At 42.6% G+C, this 24,177-nt stretch overlaps 1 protein-coding gene across 1 annotated transcript in view; it reads right to left on the bottom strand.

Moving 5' to 3' along the window:
- Positions 1-5,644: 5,644 nt before the first annotated feature.
- sipa1l1 (signal-induced proliferation-associated 1 like 1) overlaps positions 5,645-24,177 on the bottom strand; it is a gene marked incomplete at its 5' end in the record, with an annotated part of 34,201 nt that continues 15,668 nt past the window's right edge. Inside the window, 15 exons of the mRNA XM_080514163.1 lie at positions 5,645-7,674; positions 9,563-9,641; positions 10,011-10,122; positions 10,213-10,383; positions 10,646-10,880; positions 11,798-11,966; positions 12,639-12,833; positions 14,679-15,166; positions 15,397-15,494; positions 17,978-18,111; positions 18,642-18,791; positions 19,406-19,693; positions 19,877-20,052; positions 20,595-20,693; positions 23,419-23,998. Of these exons, the coding sequence (XP_080370289.1) occupies positions 7,531-7,674; positions 9,563-9,641; positions 10,011-10,122; positions 10,213-10,383; positions 10,646-10,880; positions 11,798-11,966; positions 12,639-12,833; positions 14,679-15,166; positions 15,397-15,494; positions 17,978-18,111; positions 18,642-18,791; positions 19,406-19,693; positions 19,877-20,052; positions 20,595-20,693; positions 23,419-23,998 (3,118 nt within the window). The 3' untranslated portion in view covers positions 5,645-7,530. The remainder of the gene's footprint in view (positions 7,675-9,562; positions 9,642-10,010; positions 10,123-10,212; positions 10,384-10,645; positions 10,881-11,797; positions 11,967-12,638; positions 12,834-14,678; positions 15,167-15,396; positions 15,495-17,977; positions 18,112-18,641; positions 18,792-19,405; positions 19,694-19,876; positions 20,053-20,594; positions 20,694-23,418; positions 23,999-24,177) is intronic.

Below are 24,177 nucleotides of genomic sequence, written 5' to 3'. Positions count from 1 at the left end.
CATTTTTTTTTTCTTTCTGGTTATATGAAACAGAGCAAAGTCCAAAATATGACCAAAATTAAAACAGTTACAGTTTGATGAGATAAATGTAAAACAGATTTCCAATATTTTAGACAGATTGTGGTGCAATGCTGCAATGTGTCTCATGATCGCTCATTATGTTTACCACAATTGCAGTAACTGCAATAAACTGCCAACAAGCAGACAGCTCTTATAAAAGTAAGTTGTATGTTGATTCACATACATGACAGGCACAGAGAAGGCAGGTCAGAGAGACAGCAGCTCTACAGATGTTCTTATGCAAGTCAAAGGCCAGTCATTTTAACTACAGCATTAGTTTTTGTGCAGATAGAAAACATTGCTAATCATGGCACCAACTGTGTCTTGCTGTTGGGTACGCTATGCAGACAGTAGAGTGCACACTTTGTACCACGTGTGACATGTAAATGCCAATAAAATAACCTTGAGCCTGCATATATATGACAATACATTGCAGTACAGGAAGTTTCAAAACCAAACAAAGGAGCCACAGTGAAACGTAACACAACAAAGGACATATTTTAAAACAGTTTCTGTTCCTCCAGCTGAAGCCTTCAAACATTTCTATTAAACAAAAAGGCCACATATGCAGCTCAGAATTTGATCCGTTGTCACTGATATCTGGTTCACTTTCAGCCACGACCTACTCTGTCAGAGACGTAACGTTCTGTATTTGTTCCTCTCCTTGTTCTACAGTACCTTTCTGGTCTGTTCTGTCGGAAGTCGTTCGTGTCCTCTTCAGGTCTTTGTGTTGTGCAGAAATGGTGCAAAAATAATTCTCCTGCAGAAAGTGAAAATAAACCCAAGGTAAGGAAGTTGGGAAAATACAGCCAAGGACAGGCCCAAGTTATTTCAGCTTCAATCACTTCCTGTCTTTTTCAGGTCAGACTAACAACGAAGCACAAAAGCAACTTAAAAGGTATGTGACACTTCTCTGCAATCTGACCCTCCAATCACATACTGCTACTGTACGTAGTGTATACGATAACCAATAATACAGTGTAAATCAAAACTATAGATGAGGGGGATTAGTGTGATTTGAGTAGAAGGTGTGTGTTGGATGGGGTTATTTGTGTTGCCCAAGGGTCAAGATGTGTTTTGAAGAGTCGATCTCTTTCCAGAGGGCAGCGAGGACAACAGGTGAGGTCCTTCATATGATGGAGTGTTCATAGCACATTCTGCAGGTTTCATTCCACATCCACTCTGTCCTCAATTTAACAAGAGCAAGGAAAGAATAAGAACACAACTTGACCAGGACAAACTACTAAAGGATAATCTATAGCGCTTTAAAAGGTCTTGGGCCTGAATACATGCCAGGTTTACTTGACCCGTGACGTCCTCAGGAAGAGGTTTACTAAAGGTTCCCAGTCTGAAGAAACAAGGTGAAGCAATGTTTAGTTCCTACGCTCATCAGGACTATATTTTGTCCTCAGGATTTTCAAGAAACAATGGACCATATTTTTTTCTTCAAGCTCCTTTCTTATGCCATTGTATGCTTTATATTAATTAATTTCTTTACAGCACTGAATCACCTTGTGTCTGAATGTTGCTCTATAAATAAACTTACCTGAACAATGAACACTGAAAGCGACACGTTCACTAATGAGTGGATCTCGTTGTGCTGTATTTGGCGGATTCAACCAGAACATCTTTCAGGCAATATTTATTATATTTGAGCAGCTTTATATAATCTCAAAGACAAGATATAACTTTTTGGGGGGAAAAGTTTCCTTTCTGAACTCAACTCCCACTAACACAGACAATGATGACTTACAATGAATACATAAAACCACAATAACAAATATCCCGCAAAAAACAGCCAGAATGTTCCAAGACAACTTCGAATGACCTTTCTCAGATTAAAAATTCATACTCTTCACTATATATGTATAATAAATATTGGACCAGCCGACAGGAACTCTTCTGGCTCACACAATATTTGGCTTTTTAAAGATTAACTTCCTGCAGCATGCTCAGTTCAGGTCTTCCACACTAGTTTCTGTAACAAATCCTTGAAAGGAGCCCCCGATGACTCAGCCCACACACATCCCACCTGTGCAGAAGATGACTAATCAGTGGCCTCATCCGCAGTACTCCTCCTCTTCCTCCTACCCCCCCCCCCCCCATCCACTGCAGTGGCTGCGGCTCTGGCCTCAAACAGCCAGCAGCATCACTACAGGTGATCAGACAGAAACAGACAGTCCAAATGCAAAGCACCAACACGAGTCTACAGGTCACTCACGTGGAGTTTATGTTTCCGATACAAACAAGTCCAGTAAAAGGTAGAGTGGTGTAGCAGTTTCACATGGCGGGAAGACAAATCCAAATGTTTCAGTCAAACAAAGCTTAATTAAAACAGATATTTTGATGACAGTGCTATGTTTGAGGCTTTTTTTCCCTTTTAAATTAGTGTCTATGGGCAATGGGGAAAAAACCGACCACTTTTACACTGCTGAGGCTTTTCTATTTTCCTCTCCAAAAGCTCTTGATGCTACAGCAGATACTCATACCAATAGGGTAGCGGTTGGCACTCCTCTCAGCAGGGGCCTTCCCGGGTCGAGCCCGGCTGAAGGGAGTGTTCTGTGTGGAGTTTGATTGATGGATTGTGAGCTCGTTATTACTTCAAACCCAGGAACGTTTTACAATCTGCAGGTCTGAAACTCCTAATTTTCTGTCATGTTTTTTTTACTTGATCAGTGGCTATTTTTATGAGATAGCAACATGGTTGAAATATTAAAAAAAAAAAAAAAAAAAAAAAAAGGTAGCTGACAGCAGGGGGCGATTTTTGTTATTTCATTGAACTAAGTTGGAGAAGAGAAGACACCTTGTTCACGGTTTAGAGAACTTTGTTAGATAGAAAGGCAATTTATTAAAAATTTCAGTTTCCAAATCTGAATGTCTAACATGCTTTCTGATAAGTGAAAACGAGAAAACAAGAGCCCCTATTTTCCTATTAAAATAAAAAAGACTTTTGATCAGTGTAGTGAGAATATATTCATATCGTCTGTCTTTATAGGAGGCGTTTGCTTAGAGGGAGGTGATTAAACAGGGTTTTTAAAAGCAAAATACAAAAACACTGAATCCCAAAAACAGTCTTTTTAAATGTATTGGGGTTTTTCCGCAAAGCAGTGATACTGGCATCAGGCTGATGGCAAGAGATGTCTGATTCTCAAATAAAGCATGAAAGCAGAGAAGTGCAATTGATTAGATTTTTATTGTTTTCAATTTCCTTCAGGTGTGCAATCAAAAATACGACACTCCCCCCAAATATTTTCTTTTTTCCTTTCATTAATTTTCCCTTTTTTCCATTATTCTGTTGGAAGGAGAGGGTTTCTTCTTCTACTAGTGATTCAGTTTTTTTTTTGTTTTTATTTAATTTTCTTTTTTTTTTTATGTTGCCATCATTTCTGTGAGCAGCCAGTGAAGAGGAGAAACCGGGCGGGCGAGGAGGTTTCTGGCTCTGGCTCGGAGAACACTTAAAATGCAATCAGGTGAATCAGTGTGACGGGGAACAACAAGAGCCCGAGGCAGCCACAGGTCAGATCCCAGACCTCTCACCCTCTACTTACTCACTGCAAAATACAATCAGACCAGCTTTTTACAGGAGACGGAGACGACAAATCCACTTCCCCTCTGAATGAGTGAGGCTGCTTCTTTTCCGCCCCTGCCAATGAAGAGGGCGAGAAGCTTCAAACACCAAAGAGAAAAGACAAACGTCAGCAGCACCACAAATCGATATGGCATTTATTTATTTCAGAAACTTGGAATACTGTGATCACTGCAAATGTATTTTTCATACCTTTACACTTTACAAAGACAATGGATCCGGGATGTAAACAGTGTTTTCAATTCTGTAAAGTGTACGGTCCCTCTCGGTTCAGTCCAGAGCTCGATCTTTGAGCTTCTGAGAAAAACTCTCCCACCTCGCTGCGATCACTGACCTGGCAAGTTGTGCGCGACTCAAAAAAAACAAAAACAAAAACCACCCAGCAGTACAAACAGCACCTCGCCCGCCGCCTGCTCTTGTCTGGTCAGTGATGCCGCAGGAAAAAGTAGGCTTCAATTTGCTTTGTGAGTGAGTCAAGTTGAGCACCGTCCTCTTGTTTGTTTGTCAGGAGCTGCACTGGCAGGGAAAAACTATGGAGCAACATCAGAACAAAAGATTGGACCAATTTACCCTTCTTACATCCAAAAACCTGTAAACACACACAATCCTTTTATATAAAACATTGTGCAAAGGATCTTTAAAAACAATATTACAAAAAAAGGAACATTTGAACATCTGAACATTCACATTTCCGATATCCTTCTGCCGAGCAACGTAAACAAAGCTGAGGGAAAACTAAAAAAAAACAAAACAACCCAACTAAAATAGGTGCACTGTAAAATTAACATTCACAACAGAAGAAAAAAAACTGGACTGTCTGAATTTAACATCCAACTTGATGCACACTTTTAAAGATGTCAGAAAAACATCTGCACTGCACATTTTTGTAATTTGGCCATACTTCATTCGAAATACAAAGAACTAGAGCACTTTCCACGTACAATAAAATATCAAACAATGCTTTTAGTTTAATTTAGCTGACATTTAAGCATCAGTAAACCAATTAAAAATTCAATTCAATCAAAACTTTGAGGACATTTCAGCTGAGATGAGATTTTTTTGGGACGTTTGTCTCATCACTGGGTGATCTTTCAACTAGACCAACTTGTAGAACTGTTAAAACAACCAAAGAAACATATTTCTCCACTTGTGTCCGCTGTCCGTTCGGACTGACCGGAGATTCTTAAAACAGAACCGGAACGAGAGTCCACTCGTCTCACTGCGAGGAGCGCAGCGCTGAATGGATACGTCAGTTATAATTAAACATCATATTTCCTTACGCCTGCTTATATCTTTACATTCAGACTGGGTGTTGCGTTTGTGCTCGATTGCTGTGGGGTTTTAACGGCATCATTTCGAGATGCAAATTTACAATAAAAGATTGGAAAACGGTGACTTACTTTCCCCCCCCACCCATTATCCTATGGCAAAAGACAGGAATTAAGGCGTACAACCTCGACTGCGACAAAACCCTTTTCAAATGGACACATTAAAGCGTCCTGTATCCACCGGGCGGACAGATGAACTTTGTGGCTCTTGCTCGTGTGACACCGGCCGAGCCACCTGGTCTATAAGTATGTCATTGAATACAAAGGCACACACGCAATGTGGCAGATTTCCATACACTTCACATGCACTCGTCCCTGCGTGGGCAGCCTGGGCTGCCTGATTGTGTTCAGTTAAAAATGTATATGTGAAAAAAGGAACGGCTGGAGCCTCCCAACTCGATTAGCAGTGATAAATGTGTACGTGCGTTACTGTACCAGGTTTATCTCTCAGGATTGAAAAGAAGAGCCTTCCCCTTATATCCACTCCCCAGGTGTTGTTTCAAAGGCACATCCCTGTTCTGCCTGGGAGTAAATGACCAAAATAAGTGACTGTAGGCACAGCTGGATAGACGGATGTACATTCACACGACATACACACACATGCATACACTGCCACTGGTGCAGCAGGTACTGCCCCCACCCCGCCCCCAACCCTCACCATCAAGCTCGATAAATCTAACCATATATATAATTTGTTGTCTCAAAATATCTCCAACAACAACAGAACCTGAGGAAAACTATAGATGGGACAATTTATGCACAGACAACATCCACTTGCACATACGGACTAGTACTCCTTAGATTTGCTCCTGTTTAAACCAAAACTCAACCTCTGATTGTCTGTTAAAGCTGGTTTCTGATTGGTCCTCCTGCCCCGTGTGTGTGAGTGTTTCTGTGTGTGTGTCCTCCTGGGTTTAATGTCTGGCTCACTGCTGAAGAGGAAAAATACAGAGTGACTGGCAGCACGTTTACACATCATGACATTTCCACTGGTCACCACTAGAGGGCACTGTAAGCAACACGACAGCAGGCTCGGGCATCACAAAATACAACAGAATACAGAATAAAAAGCTTATAGTCAGGCTTTAACCAGAATTAAGAAAGAAAGCCATCAAATAATATAGCTAGTGACCGTTTGTCTTGAGGAACTAAACACTGATGTCCGTTGTACTGTACGAATAGAACAACTTATTTATTGGAATTATAATACAAGGAAATAAATTAACCTGGAAAAAAAAAATAAAATGCAGACTCCAACTTTGCCGTCCCGAAAAATGTCTTTCGTTATCAGCTTGTTCTCTTTAGTCCAGACAGTGGGGTGATGAGTCCTCATTCTCCTTTTCCAGAGGATGACGTGAAGTGGTTGGTGGAGGTTGACGGCTCTTGTGCAGCAGATTGCAAATAGAGATTGTACAAGTACCCTCACAATCATCAGTTTTCCACCCCGTGCTTCTTCCAAGAGAAAAAAACAAAACAAAACACTAAATCTCTCCCTTTTTTGAGGGAAAGACAAAAGTCCTGACTTCTTCCTATTGCTTTTAAGACACATAAAATCGGGCTGGACCAAACCACTCGGGATCTGTCCTGTGTTGTTTTTTTTTTGGCACCACTTGCCGATGGCTTTTAAATACACTCCTCTGTCAAATGTGGGTCTGTGCTGTCGGGACTGGAAGGGTGTTGTAATCCAGATGTGATTTGCAGAGGAGGAAAAAAGAAGAAAAAAAAAACTGTACAAATCCAGGTGTCCCTCTTGTGTTGTAATGGATGGACCTGCGTTTATAGTGACGGCTGACGAGTGACTGTTCTGTGGTTTCAGCATTTGAGGAGAGTAAACACTGCATTAATTCAGTCCTTTTACACGAGAAATCTCTCCCGCGTCCTCTGGTGCTATGATGTGAAACGTGTTGGATGATATGATCAAGCAAATTTTTCTTGCGTACCTGTCTGACTGAGCGTGGCATTTTGGGGACTTTCTCTCAAAGTCACCTGGGCATTTGCACGGTGTCCCCTCTGGCTGTGGCAGGTTTCATTTGGCACAAAAGCCTGAAAAGTGTCTCTCAGAGCAGCTGGTCGTCATTTGAAAAAGTAACTGAACAACGCAGAAATGCAAAAGGCCAAATGTCCTAAATCGTGAATCACATCTGTGTAGAATCTGGCAGTAAGGTGGGAAGGGAGGAGGGATTTCTTACCCTCAACTGGCGGGAGGTAAAATCAACTTCTTCAGAGAAAGGAAGGTGGGGACGCACCAAAGAAAATTGAGTATACATTATATAAATATGAGTAAAAGGTCAGTTCAATAACTCTCATAGTGCCAAAGGAGAGCTGGTCTGATGAACTTAAAGAGCCTAAGAAAACTGGGTCCACTTGACAGTAATACCTACTCCTGTTTGAAGCTAGTGGAAGATGGCTGAGGGGTTCAGCATCGGGTTTCTCTTGTTTGTGTGCGAGTTCTAATTGTTTCCATCGATCCTTCCACTCTGCGTCTCCGTCAGACCGTGTGATCTGATGTGCGGTGTATAAATGCATGTGTGTGAGCTGAAATGTGCTGGTGGGAGGTCAGTTCATGTCAATGGTGTTGAAAACCCACTCGGTGAACTTCTTGAGCTTGGCGGCGGAGGTCTGGGACTCCTCCTGCAGCCTCTGGTTGTCCTCCCACAGCCTTTTGATCTGAGACTGAAGCCGCATCTTCTCCTCCCGCTCCTGTGGCAGATGGAAGAGGAATCTATTTAATTGAAGCATTTAACAATGGACAGGACATTCGAAAAGGAAGTTCTGCCGCAGAGTTTTCTGAAACTGTTTAATGCGCACAAGGAACAGAACAACTGCTTTTAGTAATTGTAACCAGACGAAAAGCAAAACAAAGGAAACCCAAAGTTCAATCCTATATATGGCACTCAAGGAAATACTTAAATGAAGAATTTCAGCACACAGCCCTCCCAGAATTTAGAAAATCTTGAAAATGACAAGATACTGTTGAAAAGTTGGAAGGAGCAAAATTCATCAAATTTCAAACTTTCACAACATGCCACCAAAATACTTCCCGAACCCTCGTGCTGTTCCACAGAGTACATCAGGGTGGCCAAACTCAATGTGGTTTTTGAGCAACATAAGCACACCATTTGATGTGAATGGGGCCGGACCAGACAAATGACTAACTTTCACGTGATTCAGTGCACAAAAAAAAAATTCTCCTTATGTTGACTATGTTGCTTTCAGCATGTTGTCATCCTAAACTCAACAAGCACAAAAAAAACGAACTTTCACTGCAACAAACCACTGAAATAAACTACTTAGTTCACAGTGTTGTTATATCTGCAAAGCTTAGAGCTTCACACAATGCAACAATGAGGAGTACTCTAATAATATGACCTTTTCAAGCATTACAACTCCTGCAGACTTGGTGCAGTTTTAATTCCTATAAGTTGATTATCTGCTACATTGCGTGTGATTTCTTAAACTTGGGTGGGGGCAGAAAGTTGGACTGCATGATGTCGCTTTTCACCATAATTGGAGTTGACAAATCACTACAACTTACTTGTAATCTTTACGTTGTCGTTAGGTGCAGCATCACATTTTTCCCCCCAGATATGATGTGAGCAGTAATGGTTATCAACTTAAAACTGATAAGTGGAATAAGAAGCCACTCTATACATCGTTTTCTCAATAAAGGGTGTGTTCACCAAGTAAAAAACAAGCTTGAGCAGCAAATCTCTTCAATGAAGAAAAAAAAAATTGATGAAACTGAATAAAATGTCTTCCTGGCAGCTTATTTCTTCAGACTTGAGGGAAGATCAGAGGTGCGCATGAATTCACGTTTCCTTCTGTCAAACAGGACGGCTGCAGTTACATACATACTGTACATAGCAGCTAATACTCCCCAGAGCACAGACAGCTGCAGGTTTCCTTAGAACTGCATGAGTAAATCCGGAAGTGAAAAGTCCTGTTTTTTTTTTTTTGTTGCTATGAAGAGGTCACACTAATTAGGCAGACCACAATGTCAGCAAGCAGCACCTCAAAGCAACTTAAAGCTTCAAAAGGAAACGCGAGCTCCAGCAGCGGGGGACCTGTTAGACTTCCACAGCTTGGAGCAAGGTGACGAATTTAATGTGCTTCAGCATCAAAATCAGAGGATTTAGGGAGACAAAAATAGACCGTGATGCCGATTTTATGATTACAGTTTTGCAGGTTTGCAGAAAGTTTCATAAACAGGTTTTTGCTTATTGCAAATTTTACAAATGTGCAATTTGAAATATGAACGTTTGAAGAACTGTCTTTATAAAAACGCCACGAACCTGTTCGAAATGATTGAAAACCACAACACAAGCTTTTAATACAAAGCCACGGGTCAGAGCACAATTGAATTCTCTCATTTGTGTTAGTAGAAAAGCTGTTTATCTTGATGACGACTGCTGCTGTCAATTTAACCATCAACTTCATGTCTCCTACCGAGCGGCAGTTGAATCGAAAAGGGGAACAGGAAAACACCGACAGCAGAGCTGCTGTGAATGCTGAAATATGTCCGTGCACCCATTATGTGAGACCACGTGTCATGTGTGTGCTGTTATGTATGATAGGCTGTTCTGTTCACCTTTTTCAGGTCCTCCTGCAGCATCTTCACCATGGCCTCCAGTTTGGTGACCTTCCTCTCCAGCCCTATGTGGCCCTCACTGTGGAAAGGTAGTTTAAAGGTTAATTTTAATGCAGCTTAAACCACATTTTAATGGTAACCTTCAGTTTTGTTGTACTTTTTGGATGGAAAAATGTTACAATCTATTCTGACCAAATCTATTATGCTCCCAAAGGACATGCACACAGAATGAAGTCCGTCAGGAATGAAAGGCTTTGTTCCCTCTCTTGTCTGGATGGTAAAATGGATGAGCTGCAGGGCTGAGGCCACCTGTGTTTACGCCATAGTTCTTATACCGGAGCATCCTGCACACAGCTGTAACACTACAATACCTGTAATCATGTTCCCTTTCAGGTTTTAATAGAGTCTGGGGTGAATGGAAATGAATAAAGAGCCTTTGTTGTGTTACCTCGAAGAGGGCCGTGACATCGGCGCGGGTTGTAGCTCTATGTGGGGTTGCTGAGGACTGGAGGCCCCACTGCTTCGGTGGTTTGCATCCCCAAACACGTAACTTCTCTGGACTGGAAGGAGACAGAGAAGTTGAACTGAACTGAACTGAACACAGCGAGGCATTACATACGACATGACGAGTATTAACAGGCGTATAATACCATAATGCGTGTTTCGTTCATTTTCAAAGGTATTGGCCACGTCCACCAGGTGAGTCCACTCGAGGGTGCTGTCCCTGTCAGAGGGTGGAAGGGGCATCAGCTCCTGAGGGAGAGGCCCACGGTGACGCTCCACCAAGTCCACCAGTGAAGTGTCAGACGCAGAAAGGTCACCTGTTAATTTCAGTTGAGGAAAAAAAAAAAAACTATAACTTTGATGCGTCTCTAATGTACCTCTAACGTAAGCATGACGCCAAGATGTTAAAAGCGTTGGAAACCAAGTAGGACCTTTCACAACAGTTTTACACCTTTGCAGAAAACCACGAGGTCCATAATCTCTAAACAAGTCATTAAAACACACTGCACTATAAAGTAAACCGCTTCAAGTGAAATACAGCTCCATTATTAAAAAGCGATTTCTCCCGCTTGTCCTCACCATGAAGCTTGACGCCCAGCTTGTAGGAGGGCCGGCGGAGGGGCACGCCACGGGTGGTGGGCGAGCGTGGAAGGGTGGAGCAGCTGAAGAGGACGTCCGCGCCGAGCGTGGGTTCAGCCACTGAGTCGCTGAGGGGGGGAAGGCGCTGGCCGCGATAGATGCTCTCGTCTGACAGGGTGCGATGGAGCGAGCGGCGGCGGCTGAGTGGCTGGCCTGGAGGGGATTTCTGGCCATGCTGTGGTGGGACGGCAGGTACAGGGTCAGTGTAAATAATGCCACGGTCATTGTCTTGATTACACATTTCCACTACCATTACTGTTTGACAGACTTTGTTGTTCATAACTTTTGCTACATGGCTGCAAATTGCTCCATTGTGGGGAGAAATAAGTAATAGCTCCTCTTGTGCAGGGAGCAGGTATTACTTGAATTGACACATACAACACACTAGCTCCCATGTAAAACATGTGTTAATCTCTCCAAGCTCATATTTATTATTGGATACATTTCCTAAAGAAAAGAGTCACCATTTAAACAACTTTATCCATTTCAATTTTTTTATACCCTATCGCAGAGGTCTCAAACTCCCAGCCAGCACTCACTCTACTTCTGGCTCACAATAGCATGTAAAAAAAAAAAGGAAGAAAAAAAAAAAATAGAGAGAGAAAGCGCTCAGAAATTTGATGTGTGACGTAATTTTAAAATGTATTCAAATGGAGCCCCCCTGGTGGTGCATCGGGACAAGTCTTGCCCTTGAGTATGGGGGGAACCAGATTTAAGTAGTGGTTCAGTAGTAGCAGGAAGGGCATCTGGAGCAGAAATGAGCCAAGTCTACAGTGCTGTGTTGTGGCCACACCTGTAAAAGCAGCAGCCGAATATGCACTATGTATTTAACAAAGTTTACCAATACCAATAGTCTTATTATGTTGGATTTGTGTGATTATTAATAGCACATTTTGCATGGACAACAAAAGAGACTGAGCCATGGAAGCTCATGTGAGAGGAAAAAAAAAAGCCAACTCCTGAAACAATTGGAAGCATAAAATCTGCCAAAATGTTCTGGGCAGCAGCTATTTTTAGCATTCATTCCAAATCATGTTTTTTTTCTTCCACCTGTGCCTGGGAAGACGGTCAAAAACGAGCCTGCAGAAATACCTTCTCCTTGTGTTTGCGTGGATGCGGGGGACTGTCGGGAACACTGTGCCTCTTCACGTCTTCTTCCATGGTGGATTTTGCGTGGGGCTGGGGGGAGTGCATGTCTCGAAGAGATGGCCGGGCTGCTGGGGTTGGAATCACGTCGACTCCACTTTCTCCTGGAGATTTCCTAAAACACACAATGAACTGAATTCACTGCAATGGTCAAAGAAGCGAATAACATAACATACATGATCGTCAATAGCACTGAAAGAGGTCTATGGACATGGTAATTCAGTGACAGTACACAGTAAAATGCTGATGCAACACAGGCCTGAGTGCTGTACTCTCATTAGGCCACAAGGGGGTAACCAAGTAGTGCTCAGGTTATCACTAGGAAGAACATATGAATGCAAAGCAACAAGATAAAATGTAGTCTAACATGGCAGACCTGCAAAAATTAAGCATCAAACACATTCTGGTCATCTCAGTATAAAAAAGAATGCAGACAAAAACACAGACAATCTTCATCAAATCAGTAACATGATTTGTACAGTGTGGTACTGTACATCTGTTATTGTGGCATAAATGCCTCATTGCACTGCATTTCAATCATCCCAACAGTCATTTTAAAATTTTATGTATTATTTAGGTAGGCCTCATTCCAGTAGATCCACAGCCCGTTATAAACCTATAATAGCATCATGAAGAAAATCCTCTGAGTGAAATAAAGCAAAGATGGTGACTGCAAACGCAGACTGCTGCAGCTATATATGTACCAAAGCCTTTAAAAATAAGACATTACATCATCGCATTCACATGTTGCATTGTTTTCCGCTTCCTTCTCCTCATCTGCCCTTACTTGCGTGTGTCTCCAAAATCGACAGAATTGATAGTGGAGCCGGGCTTCCTCCAGCCAATCAGGTACTTGGACTGAGCTCCCTGGCGGGGGTAGAAGCTCTTGGGCCCAGGGGACACCGAGGACTGAGATGAAGGGGAGGTGGTAGAGGAGGAGGAGGACTCGTCTCTGGGAGAACTGTGGCCTGAGTGCCTGGAACTGAGGAACAGAAAAAAGAAAGCGGAAGAAGATATAAATGAAAGATATAAATGTTGCATTATAATGCTGAGCTTGAAAACCATCTAATCGCAGTGGGACACAGTTTACTACTCTAATGGTGGAATTATTTAGAAAGGAGAATCTAAAATCTATTATCTCTTTACAAACCAATGTTGACCCTCGAGTAATATTACTAAACATCTCCATACTCCAGATTTCTATCATCAAGAAATATCCACTGAGAGCATTATCTCATAAAGACAAACATCAGCGTCACAGTGTCACCTGCAAATCCAACACTTGTCACTTCCCTCATGGCTTTGACAGGATACACACAGGAGTGTAAATAATGAACAGATAGTGTGACAGTCATGCTGCAACCACTGTATGAAACTTGCTGAAACTAGAAGAACTGGTCCACTGGCCTTGTTTTTCTCTGCTCTAGAAACCAGTGCAGCTCCAATAACTTGGGACTGATGTTCCACATTTCCTGAGGTCTAATGTGGAAAGATAAGAGGGAGTCATAATTTCTCATTATGCTCGCTTTTCCAGGAAAGCCTCAAGTAATGAGAAGTGGAAATATGCTGCAGCGGTTCGCCAAACACTGGAATGACCAGCTGTTGTTGGTGAAAAATGCAGTTAAATATTACAATTCATTAAAGTTGCATAATTAGCTCAACTTGGCCTCAAACCTGTGACATTCTTAATACCGTCAGTTTGCCGTTGCTTTGAATACTGGTTAAATTACACGACATGCTCCTTCACAAATTTTTTAAATATTTGGCAACTTTTGCAGCTAACATAGGGTCTCTTACATTGTAGGGAGAAGACAATAGATGCAATATTTAGCCATTCATCTTAACTTACAAACTACCCCAAAATTACTTCAAAATCTTACACAATACCTCTTTAACCATTTCTTTTCTATATATTTTCCAACGTTATACCAGTTCACCAGTGACAGCAGTAAGCTGTAGAAAGAGCAAAACTCGAGTAGACTGCGCAGATCTATTTATTTATTTATTTAAAACTCGGCACACTGATTGTAGTCGCCATCTGCTTCAGATGATGGCTACCTCAGCCTCCAGCAAGATCATGTTTCTTTGAGGGTAAACACTCTTTTAAGATGAGTAAAAAAAAAAAAAAACAAAAAACATTTTCAGCAAGAACTCAACGAGGTTTATGTTTCTTGGTCCTCAAGGTCACTCGGTACACATTTTGGTAAAAAAGAAACAAACCCTCAGAATTCATTTCAGGTCACTTGCATCTATGAGCAGTTCAACTGAAGAGAAATGGCCTTCTCAGATCGGTTTTTCCAAGAGCTGTGAAAAGCTCTGAGCAGGGTCAAAGTAAGGCCCAAATTCAAACTGTTTTTCCGTTTTTGCCTCAACATATTGAACCCTCGACAAATTGAAACATTTTACTGATAACTCCTTAGAAGGTGCTATACTCTAGTCCAGAAACATTACATAAGAGTGCAAAGTTTGATTTTCGCCGATATATTCAACATCGCACAAATGCCAACGCTAAATACACCGACCAGCCATGCAGTAATATTTATAACTGAGTGAGGAGCGTGTGCTGCTGCGACTTGTACCAAGATAGTTGTGCCTCAGTGAGCTCTAGCCACCAATGACTGTTGTCAATTTACTACTTTTAATTCCTTAGTCCACTTTGGACTAGAATGTTTGGCTTGAAAATATGTTCATGTGCTCAACAATATGTCCAATCAACTAACAGCCAGCATAAAGAGAAAATAGTTACTTTTAGACATCGTTTACGTTTTTCACATTTTGCTGGTTATAATCTCATGGTTGATTTGTGCGTATCACAGAAAAGACCAACCTGGAGTGTGATCCAGCATCGCTAAGACTGTAGGTGCTGCTATCCCGAACGAGCAGATGAGTTGGCGGGCTTCGACCCGTTCCTTCCATGCTCCGTTCTCCTGGAGGCCCGGGAGATTCGGCAGCAGCGGGCGACCTCTCGAGCATCCTGCGGGCTCCCTCGGTGGGGCTGTGCCACGGAGATGCAGATCTCTCCCTGCTCTCCCTGTTCCCGCTTGGAGCCAGCAGTGAGGTGGTGCTGCCGTGGTGGGAGTGGGGGTGGGAGTGGTGAGGGGCTCCGTAAGAGCTGGTGTCGATGCCGCTGTCGGCCGAGACACCCTGCAAGTATCCGCCACCTCCCAGGCCGTTGGGCTCCAGGTCGCCCTGGTCAGCGCCGGAACCCCCACCTGCTCCCATTTCATACCATTTGTCACTGTCGCTGTGGCCTCCGCTGGAAGCTGTGCTGGACAAAGTGTTGCTGCTGGAGTGACCTGAGTAAGGGCCGTCCGACTACCGGAAACGGAGAATAGGAGGGCAACAAAAAAATCGTTAGTCGAGAGAAACTTGGACGTTTATCAAAATAAATAAATGGCGATAACAGATTTGGTGGTCATAAAATAAACACAATCACCTGTAATAATTCATTGTGGTTACAGTTTTAAAACAGGCAGGGGAGAACAGCTGCACTGAACTATTTGGACATTAAAAATTAATGACATAAAATCATTCAGGAGGCTGACCTGACTGCCCTTCTTTGGAGAAAGGTGGATGACTTGCTCCTGCCTCTGGATGCGGGGAGCTCCTGAATAGCTTTGACCAGACTTGGAGACTGGGGCTTCTGCAATCAGAAATAGTCCATTACACACAGCTGGTGCTGGCGTGAAACTCGTGTGCAGACCTTGCGGCACAAACAGATGAATAGCTGATGGTTCACCGGAGAAATTAATCTATTCTCTGCTCGTTTCTGTGTATAGAGTTAGCGCAGCTATCGTGCTGCCGCGAGGCTCACAACACTCATGTTGTTGTCATTCTGCATCTGCCATGTCCGCGAACATAAACCCAGATAACTTGTCATCAAAAGCTGCGCACATCAAACAGAAATTTGTCCGCAGAAGTTCCCTGCCAGCTTTGTTTGTTCTGGGCAAGCTGTGCTGCATGAGAGAGTGTGCGTATGTGTCCTGAAGCAAAACTCCGGGTATAAATGGGACTATTGTGTAATTGTCTGGATGTTATGCAAGACATACAGAGTAGGCAGCTAATGACCACCACACCATGAGAGAGATAGCTAAGGGAGGTATCATAGCATCTGCTGGGGAGAAACTAGAAATCCAGATTCTTACTTAGAATATTCATTACTCTCCATAGTTGCACTGCAGCCCACGGGGCTCTCTGCACTAATTAGACAAAGTTGCACGTGTGCATGCCGGCCTGTTTGACTTTCTGTGGATATGCACGCAGGACACAGTGTGTTACTACACATTTGTTCATTGTTCTAGAGTCTTAAGAGCTATGGGAGATGTGAAAGAAGAAACAAATGTCTTGACATGTACAATTTGTGGCAGCAAAGACAAAACAAGTGCATAAAAGTAGGAACAAACAATCATTTTCTGCATGGAATACTCTTTGTATGTGACAAAGATCAAGTGGCAAAAAGTGATTTATTATTTTTCTTGTCCTCTGTGTGACTCGTACTATTTCCAAACACAGCCTCGCCCCATCATTGTGAAGACCAATGGGTCAAAGAATAAATCGGGGGGGGTAGAAAAGAAAGAACAGAATCCTAAAACCACAGGGACGGCAGCCTGGACTGGACACTTGGCTGACTTCAACTAGCTGGCCCGGCTTGCATTGTTCCACTCTGACCCATAATGACAGAAGTGCCCTAAACCACCACAAAATGAGAGGCTGAGGCCTTTAACTGTGATTGTGGCTGTCAGAAACAGGTTGACGACATGCCCAAAACTAGGTTGGTCAACAATCAACCAAAGCAACATCCTGCTGGGAATACAAGCAGCAGCGGGGGAGAATACAGCCAATGTGGCTTGCAGAGAGGAAAAGAAAATACTGCATGAAAGAATGCAACTAAATGAAAGGGAATGTGTAAGAGAGTAAAAATATGAATGAGACGAATAGAGGCAGTAGTGGCGATCGAGGGCCAGTCTGGAGGGTGGGAGGAAAGGGAAGTCACACAATGAGGTTGGCTGACTTTGTTGACAGGAAATAAAGGAATTTTTTTCACCTTCATCAAACTTTGTGGAACAGAGAGGAAAGTTGCGCAGGCAAAGCCAGTAACTGTTACCGAGATCTTCCCCCCTAAAATAAATAATTCTGCCTGCTTTTTTCTTTTTCCGTCTGTCTCATTAGGTTGCCACCATTTTGTTTGCAGAGACATTAAGACCTTCCCTGTGAAGGCAATATAATTCACAGCTTGCAGAGAGGGGGGGAGGAGGAGGAGGGGAGAGAAGTGGAAGGAAAGTGCTGTTAGAGGCACTGAAGCTCCTGTCAGAGTTGGTATCTCAGCACTGAGGAAAAAAGCTGCTGAAAAAGGATGTCACCAGCAGACGAGGCTGCGTGCACTTTAAACACTATTCACATACTCCTCCAAATACCTGTCATTTTCAGGGATTTAGAAAGTGGTAAATATGGATGTTTTCATTCCTGCTCCATTTCGCTCCTCCCTTACTATATGTCAACTGGCCTCTTGCATAATGACGTCCATTTGAATACAGTTTTGTGAAGATACAGGCATGAGCAAAAGCATCTCCAAGCTTTAGAATCAATCTCCGACGTGTACTGCTTTAACTACATCTAGTTTATAGATTTGTTTTCTTTAAATATGGAATACGTCAATATTTTTCAAGTTTTCAGCCAGGTTCTCAATACCTGCAAATATTTTATTGGACTTTCTTCTGTAGTGGGATTAATAACTCCTAACATTTTCAAAGTTTAAAAGCACGTCGACACTGCAGGGAAACGCAACCCAATTCAAATGTCTTTGCTCACAAGTGACCCATATCCGACCCGTTGTGGCCATGTGAAAGCTCCAATACCAATTTTTCTCACAACAGACCCAGGCCTCGGCTTGGATTTCACAACCACTTGAAAATGGACCGACATGCGCAGACCTGTGTTGCCAGATATCCCCCAATTGGGAAACCAAATTGCCTTACCGTTTAACTTTATTTCGTGCTCTTCTGCGTTTATTGTGTGTTCTATATCACACATATAATACTTTTATGGTTTTAACTTAATTTCTACATAGGCTGAGATTTGAGCCGATTTGAAATCTGTGGGTTTTAAAAACCATGGAACAATAAATACCTGACGACCCTCGGTCACCTCCTCCGCCTTCCTCCATTCTGGACCAATTGGGAGTGGACTTCCCACTTGACCCACCCTCTCCAACTATCTCTCTTCTCTCCGTTGACATCGGAGAATGGCGGCTGCTCGCAAACCTGATGAATAAAGACACACAAGGGGATACTTTTGAAATCATTTAAATGTGGGTTATTGCTGATTAAAAATGCAGAGCAAGAGATGACAGAGTAAGAGATTAAAACATAATACATTCTTTCCCACAGGCACCAGTGGGTGGATTTTTTTATTTTATTTTTAAACGGCAATTTTTCAGAGACAAAGACACAAACGCTAGCACCTCTCGCTCCTACACTAATACCATAGACTGTTACAACTGTCAAATGGATCATTTCAAGCCAGCATTTGTTTCCATTGCCAGAAACATATAAAATTGGGTAATCCACCTCACTGAGCTTCTTTAACACACATTGTTAATGCTTTCTTAGGATGGAAAGTGAAAAATATACTTGTATAAATGATACATCCATCACACATTCAAAATGAAAATCCTAACATTGATAACATAAATGAGACAAAAAAAGTGAGCGGTCGTTAACATTTCACTAAGAAAAATAACGTTGGTTGTCGCTTGTGATACATAATCAGACAAAAGGCACAATTAGCTTACTGCTCAGGCATGGATTTCTGTCTCCAATGAGCCGAGCTTCCAGAAGCTTCGCTGGAACATGACAAGTTGCTTGGAGAGCTGCGGTTGTGAGGGGATCGACCCAATGCCAAGGAAGAAGCCAGGCTGTAGCTCTCACTGCCTGGAGACATCCTGGTAAACAAACGAGACATAGTGAGAAACAAAAGGGAGCCACTAAAGAAGACATGAGCAAACAATCAAACATGCTGAACTGGGAAGTTTGTGAAGAGCTTTTTTTCCTCTCCACACAATACAACTGCTGCTCATGTAGAATTGTTCAATTCTTCTGCATCTTGTTTGCATCTATAGTGTTGTGAGATGAAAAAGTTTTTTTATTTGGGACTGGTAGAGCGATTAACATACTCTGCTCTGCTGCTGATCAAACAAATGCATATTTTCTAGATACATGGCACCATTTAAATAAATGTAAATGAATGTAATTTCTTGGCCATTATTACAACAAAGAATTAATCCAAACACAGATGGTCTTTTTTTTAGTGTGAGGTTAATATTGTTGAATTGAATTTCTTGTGAATTCAATTGTTTGTCTGCTTCCAAGCTCATATTTAAAAAAACTATTGTGTTCAGATGACTTGCAATGGTTTTTATTTCATCAGTATGCTAAAGACAAAAACTGCACATAAAAATAATTCAACAGATACTTTATGGATCAAGTTTGCACTTTCCCAACCTCCACCCTGAAAATATATGCAGTATTCAGATTCAACAAGCCAGCAGGCTCTAACCTCTTGGTGTCTAGAGGTCGGCCATCACTGCTCACGCTGCGCGGTATGACAGCACCCCGCTCCAGCCTCTCGGCTGACAGGGTCTTTCCCACAGAGCTGCCCAGGCTGATGGCTCGGTTGGGTGTGTGTGGCTGCGGCGAGGCGGTCAGCGACTGCTGAGGGCTGCTCGATGTCCTCTGCCACTTGTTGTTGTTGCTGCGGAAGGGGAACTTGTACTCGAAGGAACCGCTATCACTGCTGCCGCCCTTGTATTCCGAGACAGGCATTCTATAGAGCTCCGAACAGCCCCTGCACGTACAAATACGCGAGTTTGAAGAAGCTCGAGTGAAATGCGTCTGTGTCGTAAGAGAGGTTACGAAGTATGTTTGTAAAAGAAAAGATCTGTTACATGCAGAGTTCGATTTTTGGCTTTTTGCAGAATAAAGGTAAAAAAAATAGACCAAAGCGTGCGTTTAGACATTCCAAACTGACCTGCGTGGGGTGGCATCGTCGTGTGGTGGGATGATAACAACGCGCACCGTCACTGAAGTCCGAAGGAGGTCTATCATCTGCTCGTGGGTCAGTGTTGCGACGGCAACTTTGCAGATTTCTACCAGACGGCTTCCTTGTCGTAATCCAGCCTGCCAGGCATAGCCGTACGGCTCCACCTGCGAACAACAGATTACCAAGGTATGATCCAACGATTGAACGTAGTAAAATAAACTAACTACTCGGGCTTATTTATGCTACTTGCATTATGTTGTACTTTCATTAAATGTTTTTGGTTGCTCGACGGTTAATTTTTTTTCAATGCTCATTTGCTGCTTTATATGAATGCAATCTAAATAAAACTAACCATCTATCTATAATCTATAAATCTCTTGGATTATGCACCACATAAGTTGTTATATTGAAGTAGAGTTATGTCACTGTAAGTTAAACTATTGTTGTAATCATTTTGTTTGAGTTATTTTTGTTCTCACAAAACAGCTGTAGTGATTACTTTGGTTGTTCAACATGAGAAAACATGTAAGAATGCCTGTGACACGGCAGCAGCATGACGCCATATTATGAGGCAAATTGTTGCACCAGTGATTGTCAGGAAACACATGGAAGCTACAGAATAGGAACCAATTACATCCAGATGTGCAGTGCGAACAGCGAACAGTGAAATATAGCCTTTTACAGGACCTTATGTAATGACAGATACCTCCGCCACGATGCCTTCATAGTTCACGTGGAAGCCAAGCTGGCCCAAGCCATTTCGACGAAGGGTCATCTCTGATGTCTCACAACCTTTAGTAAGAAGCTGGACACAAGCAGAGCAGAGACGCACAACACAGAATAAAGCACAAGTGAAAAATCAGTTTCAATCTAATAGGATGGGATGATTACTGGATTGTCTAAAAGAGCACGCATAAATATGTCCAGAGCATGTGCGCATGCTTTGTTTAATGAATTAGGCTTGAGAGCCTAATGTTGTCCATATGCTTGTATGGGCTTTCCCTCAGTACCTCAGTTTCCACATGCATTTGACAAACATGCATTTGAGGCCGATTTCAGATTTCCCATATGAGTGAACGTTTGCAAGGGTGACCTGCCAAGCCTGCACTCTGCATTCACCTACAGTCAAATAGGATTGATTGGATATGGTGGTATAGAAGATGGATGATCATCCTTGAAAGATTGCATGTACAGTATATAAATAAAAATGAGTCATTAGTTCATCGTCATGTACTTCTCAATAGATGCGTATGGTTTCAGAAATGATTGGAATAAAAGCAGACTTTGTTTCTCTTTTTGTGACATTTCAGACAGAATATTTTAAACCTTTCTGTTTATATTATTGCAGAATGTAGTTCTTTGCATTCAAGTAGGCTGAATTTGTAACAAAGTAGTAAACCTTTGAGAACACCTTCAAAACAAAAAGTCTGAAATCAAAGATTGTGTATCCCATTTTACTTTATTTCAGTAGAGGTTGTTTTAAAAGAGCTTTTGAAATAAGGCTTAGTGGATATAATTAGTGGCCATAATTCTTATATACTTGTTGTGATAGTACCCTGCAACACTGTGCTCCCCTGGTAGTCACAATTACATTTTGTATTACAATCGCATTACGGTCTGCATCTTTCTGCCTGATCAGTGCTCGCGAAAGTTCTTTAGAATTGAACATTTACAGGAAAGCGTGAATAAATCGTGCAGGAGACTGGCACCTGATAGGGATTGTTATTGTACTCTGATGTTTCTGAATGTGTGCGTGGGTGAATAAGAGAGTGCAAGAAAAAAAAAAGGGAACGATGAAGAGTGAACAAATGGAGAAAAATGACTGACTGAAGAACGAGAGAAATGGAAAACGGAACGTAAAGGACGCGAGTTCCAAAAAAAACGGACGACCCAAGGCCATGCCTCTTCCTCCCTCTGTGCTGAGTGGTGTTCAAATGATTGAACACTGTTGCCAAAAGCATTGAAGGCAACATGTAGTTAGTCCCGGATCCTGAGCCAAATACCAGTGTGTATGTGTGTGTTTGCATGCATGTGTGCAGGTCAGAGGCTGATGCTCAATCTAGGTTACATAAACATACGGTGGATGCATGCACACACATACACCGTCTAAAGGTGAGAAGAGGCTGGGGAAATGAATGTGTTCTAAAGCACCGATGATTACATAACAAAACACCTTTTTTCCCCCTCCCGACTAGTTTCCATGGAAACAGCAACAGACGAACCAGCATCATTTCAGTGTATGTGTAGGTGTGAGAGCCATTATGAGTATTGTCCAGAGGTGTTTCTGAAACTCCCTCAATAAGATGAGACCGGTAATGAGACAGCAGCTTTGGCATGCAGACACAAAAATAATGTCATTCTGGCAGACTGACAGCCAGAACTGAATAGTAGGAGAGACAGTGAGTGGGCAAGGTGACTGATCAATGGCAGCCGGCAGCGTTTTCCATTGATCATGCCACATGATTGTGGTATTTACATGAATGAACATCAAGTCATACTGAATGGAGATCGGTGTTGCAGCATAAACAGGGTGATCTAATTTCGAACTGGAGCCCAAAAATATTTTTGCAGGCAATGCAAACAAAAGTATGCTCGTGATGAATTAACCCGGTGTCATCGGACGCTAATTTGGATTGTGGACATCTGTTGCCCTGGGCTCAGACAGCAGAGAGGAGAAGATCAATACGTGCTTGTGATGTAATTGTGGAAAATTTGCACAAAGCTGCCTATTCAAAAATAATTACAAGGAATCACAAGCAAGGAGCAGAGCCCTGAAAGTCAGCCCAAGCATGGCTGATTTTGAAAAGCACAACTGTCATCATGATTGCTTTTTTTCAGACTCCCAATCATAATAAACACAGAGTTAAAGTAACAAAGGGTTGCCTTCACAACTAATGACAAACTAACATAACCTCGGGTCTTACAAGCAAAATACTAAACAATAGCAACATCCAGTGTCGAGCAGATATTCACCCACAAAGAAGATGTTCCGTCTTAGTTGTGATCATTGCCTTTTCAACATCGATGATAAAAGTCTGCATCGAAAGACATGGCTGAGAACAAGCTTATCCTCCATTTTCTAAGTTAGACAGGTGAACAGTATTATTCTGTCAAATATAATTGGGAGTCTGCGAAGAAATCGCCTTCGACAATTGCATACCCCTGAAAGCCAGACAGAGCATTCAGAGAAAAGGTGCAGGATGGTGCAGTTTTTATCCTGAGGAGGCGACATGCACTCTCTCCCCATTGAGAACAACTAAAAAAGGTGCTCAGAGTGCACTCGGTGGAAATGAATCCTAAGCATCCTAAGATAGTTGCACGTGTGAGGGTTTGCCTCTTTCTACATTGAACTGACCATGGGGAGAAATATTTAGGTCCCCATAAAGACAACTATAAATTATTTTTAGGTTATTACATATTATAGGGTGTGACTTAAGCATGTAGCGCTTATAGTTTAGTGTGCCAGCAGGAAATCCATGTTGATGTGAAGTCACCAAAAGAAAACATCAAGTGTGTGCACGCTTCCTTACCTCCAGTCGTTTGACCACCTCTTTGAAATCCTCCGTATTATTACTGATACTCCTCAGAGACACGCTCTCCCCTCGCTCATAGAAAATCCTCAAAGATGCCGGGCTGCTCAGTGTCCAGCCAATCACATCCTTGGTGGCACAGTTAAACACCACAGCCTTGGCCTCCTGGTCCAACAGTATGAGAAAGTCATTGGAAACGGCCAGAAGGGCCTCCAGTTCACCTCCCGTGCCATGATCCTCAGCGTAGACCGGCCAGGTTATCGCCCCCAGGCTGCGCAGCTCCGCTCCGCCATACGGCCGAGTCTTCTCTTTCTTCTTGTGGGCCAGCGAGATAAAGGGGAACTTCCCGGAGGGATCAATAGGCGTGCTGGTGGTGTGGCGCTCGGCCAGATCGCGCAGGTACTCCTGGCGTGTCCGGGTTGCCATCGCCTGGAACTTGTGTGATTTGTGGGCGGCGTTTTCCGCATTGATGACCTTGGCCAGCAGGAACTCCCGGAAGACGGAGGACTTGGGGAAGGTCACACCCTCAGGGATAGGGGGGCCGAACGAGGGCATGTCTTTGGAGCGAGTGACTGCCACACTACAGAAGAAGAGAGAAGAAATGGAAATTAAAGGAGGAAGGTAGGGGATTACATATCAGACTAATAATTTATCCTGTGCAGGGCAGTTGTTTTTGTTTTTAGCTCGTTTTTTATTGTTCAATAAATTGGTTCAGGTGTGCGGTTATTGGTACATAATGCAAAGTCTTCCAAGAAATGT

This window comes from Blennius ocellaris, assembly GCF_963422515.1.
Source record: "Blennius ocellaris genome assembly, chromosome: 18".
In the NCBI taxonomy this organism is placed as follows: Eukaryota; Metazoa; Chordata; class Actinopteri; order Blenniiformes; family Blenniidae; genus Blennius; species Blennius ocellaris.
The sequence above is the reverse complement of the archived record's forward strand: the minus strand, read 5'-3'. Positions and strand labels throughout refer to the sequence as shown.